General features: G+C 43.3%; 1 protein-coding gene across 2 annotated transcripts in view; it reads left to right on the plus strand.

The window, feature by feature from the left end:
• The window catches only part of kpnb1 (karyopherin (importin) beta 1), a 28,614-nt gene extending 22,965 nt beyond the window's left edge, over positions 1-5,649 (plus strand). For both annotated transcript variants that reach the window (XM_084071378.1, XM_084071379.1), the window contains exons 20-22: positions 649-763; positions 1,534-1,695; positions 2,711-5,649. In XM_084071378.1, coding sequence (XP_083927504.1) covers positions 649-763; positions 1,534-1,695; position 2,711 — 278 coding nt within the window. In that variant the 3' untranslated portion in view covers positions 2,712-5,649. The remainder of the gene's footprint in view (positions 1-648; positions 764-1,533; positions 1,696-2,710) is intronic.
• Positions 5,650-6,000: the final 351 nt, after the last annotated feature.

The raw sequence follows: 6,000 nt of genomic DNA on the forward strand, positions 1-6,000 counted from the left end.
AACTTTCTCACACTGGCCTCCTGACGTCAGTTCCTCTGCCTGTCGTGAGTTCTACAGTGTGGATTTTATGACGTCACAGATTGAACCCAGGGTCTCTTTCACCCAGGAGACTTCAGACGGCAGGGCCCGTCTACTTGTAGTCTTATGGTTTTGCGGGACCCCACACAAATGTATGCTTAAAAAGAAGTCTCTCATGCTGTAGCTGTATTCCTTTTGTGCCGGTCACACTTCAGCATCGGGGCTGCATAAAGAAACGATATCAAGATACAGTTTTTCCTTCAAGCGACGGTCATATCAGATTTCTTCCTAAATAAGACATTCTGCTGCTATGCAGAATCTAGCAATAAAGAAAATCTAATGAAAACCCTGTCTGCACATATCTTGACTCGGCAACTATTTAAAGTTAATTTAATCATGTGGTACAGTTGTAATTAGATACATTGGCATCTGCAAACATGCAGGCTTATACTTTTTAATTTTATGTTTAATTGTTTACGAGTTAAATGTTGTTGCACTTTTTGACAATGTCATTGTGGCATTGGTCAGGCTCTACTTCTAATTTTGAGTGCTGTTGCTATGGTTAGACTTGCGCAACATTTCTTGGTGGATCTTGTTGAGTGGTTTCATGGTGCTCTCTTGTCCCTACAGCTGATGTTATGCTGGTGCAGCCGCGGGTGGAGTTCATCCTGTCTTTCATCCACCACATAGCGGAGGATGAGGATCACTCGGACGGAGTGGTGGCCAACGCTGCTGGCCTCATAGGGTAAGGGGATGGAGGAAGGGTGGGTCTCTCGCAAGTCAAGAACGGGTGTAAAATATATTTATGAACGAGATGGGAGGAAAAAAACTGTCCAATGTAGAATGTTCCCAGAGGCCATTACCCACGTTGGCTATATTTAATGCGGTGAAGATTCACGTCCATCTATAGTCAAACATATTTTTATGGGAAGTCACATATGTAGAGTCAGACATATTGTTATGAGGAGTCACCTCCATCTATAGAGTCAGTCATATTGTTATGAATAATCTCCATCTATGAGTCAGACGTTGTGATGATGAGTGAGGCAAAATTGATTCACGCATACAGAAAGGAGGTGAAGCCTGCCTTGTGTTTGATTTTGTCGGCTGTCTGGCCCAAATGTAACATTGTATTGCAAGAGAGGTGTGCACGCAGAGGAAAATATTGGGATTTCTAGGTGAAGTGACGCTTCTAAGAATGTCTGTCTGGTCTGTGAAGAAAAATCATGCACCACGCTGAAAGCCTGATGTATAAATCTTACCACTTTATCTGAGACCTACACACACACTTTAAGGTTACTTGATTTTAATTCACCGTCTGTAATATGTAGCAGGGGTGTTAGGGGGCATGTCATGCTTTGTCAAACAACGCATTTACAAAAAATAATTGTCACTTATTTTTTTTTCAGTTGATCATTTTTGAAACGCTAGAGAGGAACCAATTAGTTTTGTAAAGCTTCTCTAATTTCCTCATGATGTGTCCTCATGCTACCTGCCTCCACCCTGTCTCTACAGTGACCTGTGCACTGCGTTTGGTAAGGACGTGATGAAGCTGGTAGAGGTTCGTCCTCTCATCAACGACTTACTGACGGAGGGACGGCGCTCCAAGACCTCTAAAACAAAGACCCTAGCAACCTGGGCCACCAAGGAGCTCCGCAAGCTGAAGAGCCAGGCCTGGTCAGTGGCGACACACACATGAAGGCACTCAATGGATATTCACAAATATTTTCGCATTTAATCAAATAGATAAACACACTACTTTAATGGACAGTCTTCAGGCTAGTAGGCAGGTCATGTCTAAAGCCACACAATCCTATTCATTCACCGGTGAATGCATTAATGCCCAGTCACTGTTACATCACAGTCACTGACTAAAGACTTGCTCACACGGTATGTTGAGTGGCAATGCCGGAATGGCGAAACATAGCCGCCGATGGCGTGAGTTTGCCCATTTGATTGGTTCTCTGCCATCCATGTGGCCTTTTTGTTTTGATTGAGAAGACGGCTTCTCACAGCTCATTCAAAGCAGGCAGGTTAGAACACTGCTGTCTGCAAGGCCTGTGTTAAATGGAGTGCATACCCTGCCCAGATGGCAGAGCAGTGCACGCCAGGGAGCCCTTAAACTAGTGTACTCTCTGCTACTGTGTTTAGAAACATCCCACTTGCAAATGTGATGTCCTGAACAGGACAATTCAGCGAAAAAACGTCTGACACTGCAGAACTTTATTGGACCTTACCCATCAAACGTAGACCCTTTCACAGGACAAGCCAAGTTTTGGAAAAACATGTAGGTCCTAGGAGTTAGCCCTCGACTGTAGTTTCTCTGCACAGTCTGCACTAGAACACATTTAAAAATTGCTCAAGTTTAGTAATATTGGTAGAAAAACATTCTACATTGTGTCTGGTCTGTGATGAAAAATCATGCACCACGCTGAGAGTCTGATGCATAACTCTTTCCACTGTATCTGAGACCTACACGCTCAATGTATTCGAAACCTTTATGATTGATGGATTTTAAATGAACATCTGTAATATGGAGAAATGTAACATTTTTCTGAAGCAGTGATGGCAATTATTGCTCTTTTGTAGCACCATCACTATTTGAATAGAGCAAATGCTGCTCTACGTTGCCCTGATCTAGTGTTTTTTATTGTTTTCACTCCAACCTGTCCTGTCCTTTCTCTCCATCTAGATGTGGCACTATCGGGGAAGAGAGAGATTGACATCAGTGAACAATGAGGAAAAAAATTTGCCCCACTGGAATTAAATCTTCTGTCTTTCGCGCATGTGGCCGGGTCAAAGCAGAAGCGAAGTGTGCGCTGGGATGAGTGTCTGTGTGTGAGAGCGAGCGAGCGTACGAGAGAGAGCACGAGCGAGAAACGTGTGAGCGAGCGAGAGATGAATGACATCACACCACCTTCTGAGTACAATTCCAGCAGTCGCCGGCAGACTAGCAGCGACTCCCCATCCCACCCCCGCCCCCTTCAAAAGCCCTTTGACCTCCCGTGAAACCCTCTGTTGACGGCCTGTGGACTGAACTGTATCTTGACTAGGACAACAACCCCAATCAAACACTTCTCCTCTGCGTTGACGTATTTGAACTCGGTCTACACACACCTATCCCAAAAAAGACCCACTGAAGAGCTGGACTTGCCCCCTCCTGTCAAATTAGTCTATCCCAACCTTCCTCCTCCCTTGACCCCCCTCCTCCTCCTCCTCCTCGCTGTTGTTAGGCTAGCTGTATAGCGCTGTCCTGACAAGCCAACTAACATATAGCAGTCTGCTACGATACGACACGTCACCAACCAATCCTCATCTACCGCCAGAGACCAACTGCCAGCAACCTACATGATAATGACAGGGCTGGTGGCAGAGGGAGGGGAGGGGGCAGTTGTTTTTGGAGTCGAAACAAAAACGACAGGAGAAAAAAAGACAATATCACAATACGGAAAAAAAAAGCAAGACTTTTGGAATCAACACTTGATGAGGAAGCAAGTGGAACAGGACTCTCTGGACTTTGTTGCTCTATGACTGATCTGTGGATTACTCTACTACTTCATTTTTGTTGCTATTCTTTTTTTTATTTTTCTCTTCTTCCAAGCACTCTATGGTTATGGACTTTGAATAATAATAAAGAAAACACACAAATCCCAACATTGCAGAGATGGTCTGAATTGGACAGAGTTTGAACCGGAGAAGGACTCTTGTAGATACTTTAAAAAAAAAAAACGGAACTTGAATCAAACTGTCTGGGTTCGTCTTCTCTTGGGAGGACAGACAGACAGACAGACGGGGGGAGAGGTGAGGCCACCCTCTCTCTAAATGGTCTTCTACCCATCAAGAACCCACAGCTGGCCACCCCTGCACTCCGCAGAAGTTGTCTGTCTGGTGTGATGGGGTGGTGGAAGGAGGGTGAGCTCCTGTCTGCCCTGTCCTCCACTAGTTGAAAACTAATACATAAGTGAATACATTTATAGAATGGTCAGTTAAAATCAGCTAGTAAACCTGGAGAGACCGGGGCACTGGTTCTGCTGTTTTTCTAGTTGAGGGAGACAGGCAGGCCTATGTAGGCACAGTGTGTTGGCAGTAGTAGGAACCCTGTTTACCACCACGGAAATCAGTCACCCATTTCTTCTTTTCCTTTGGGTTTTTATCTTTTTTTCCCTTATTTTTTTTTCTTTCTTTTTAATTTCTTAGTTCTAATTTCAACTGCATCCTAAGTTGCTTCTCGTTGTCAGTGTGTGGGCTTCGTAGATTGACCTGACCCGGTTGTTGGGACTCACCAGGCCTCAGACCGCGTTGTCCGGGAGAGTTAAGCACCAATTTTTTTTAACATTTCAAAACCAACAGGAATGCTCTTAGAAAAAAAAAAGAAACTGAGCACTAAATTCTACCCCCCCAAAAAGGAAATGTTTAACACTTAATAAATCTCCTATGTACTAGGGCTGAAATGGGCCTGGAGAAGAGAGTGCCAAATTACTAGCAAGTCTAGCTTGGTTAATAGGCTGAATAGGCAGGTGTCCATGGCAGAACGCCTGCCTGCCATGGGAGAGATATCCAGTTAGCCGTTGGTCCATGTCGTCGTTGAGCCATACACAATTAACCTGTCCAATTGGACACCTTGTGCTTGAGTTGAGTTGTTTCAGTTCCCTGCTGGTTGTAGTCCTTTCACTGCACTTGGTTTTGGGGAAAAGGGTCACTCACCATTTTTGCTTGTTTGAAAAAAAAAAATTGAACTGAAGTTTGTATAAGGTTATATTTTTCCATTGCTATGAAAAATAAAGAAAAAATAAAAGGATATGAAACATTCCCCAAGCAGTTCTGGTGCGTTGGTCTGATTCCCTGTTTGTACTGTTGAGATGAGAGATGGTTCCTTAGGAAATGAACTCCTGTTAGACTGTTATGATTCTGCACTTGATGGGCGCAAAGAGAGAGGCAGGTATCGATTTGATATGACGCTGGACATGTTTGTTTTTTCTCTGATTTTGGTGGCCATCTCCCACTTTTTTTTTTCCAAATGTGAGTGCCAGACAAAGAACCGTGTGTCACAAATTTATACGATTTAATACTTGTAAAGCTTATCCACTCGGGAGGTGAGGTACAGATCGGGACTTGGATAGGACATGCTGATTATTTATGATATGTAAATCAAAAGTTTGGTATGATCTCTACTGTACAACAAGGGGCCTTCAAGCAGCACGATACCCCAGTACACGCACACACGGTTGTCTGTCTGTGTCACTGTTCGGGGTTGGAGGGGTTATTTCACTTTCCGCTGCCAGCAAATGGGTTGGAGCTATACTCGAATATTGGAGGGAAATAGTTTTTGTAATTGAAAGATTATCATACCCAAATCTGATGAACACAAGGGTAAATGCGCTTGGTTATTAAATCAGAATTTACATTTTGAGTGAAAAGTGATCTTAGGCCTTGGTGGCTTTTTTTCTGCTTTTGTTGACCTACCGGGTCAGAGCTTGGAGCTGTCACACCATGGAAAAACATTCTTAAACTGTGTTGACATGATGAACCTGGCAACTCCATCATTACTGAATTGTGAATCATTTAAAAGCCAATCTGCTTTTTATTTCGTATTCAATCTTAGTGAACTAATAAAATCTATATTGTACTGAACACTGCTGCTCCCTCCTCCTTCTGATGGGTCACAACCACCAGACTTTGACTAGCTTATAGATGTATAAGCTTACCACACGTTGCAATGTAAGCTTGTGGATGTGCTATTTTTGGCTCATGACATATTAGGAAATATAAATCAGGCTTAAAGACGTTGAACATTTGTATACTGTTATGTTAGCGGTGAGTACAACGGTATAGGCAATTTTAATATAAGCATTTTGTTGGGTGGCATAAATAAGTTTCAGAACAAAAGCTCCCAATTCAGAGGAAATGTTCATGGATGTAAATATACACTGACTGCTGTCATATTCATGGAACCAATTGGCCATGTTCAGCCTATGCTTATAC

This window comes from Gymnoscopelus microlampas, assembly GCF_963454915.1.
Source record: "Gymnoscopelus microlampas genome assembly, chromosome: 11".
NCBI classification, from domain to species: domain Eukaryota; kingdom Metazoa; phylum Chordata; class Actinopteri; order Myctophiformes; family Myctophidae; genus Gymnoscopelus; species Gymnoscopelus microlampas.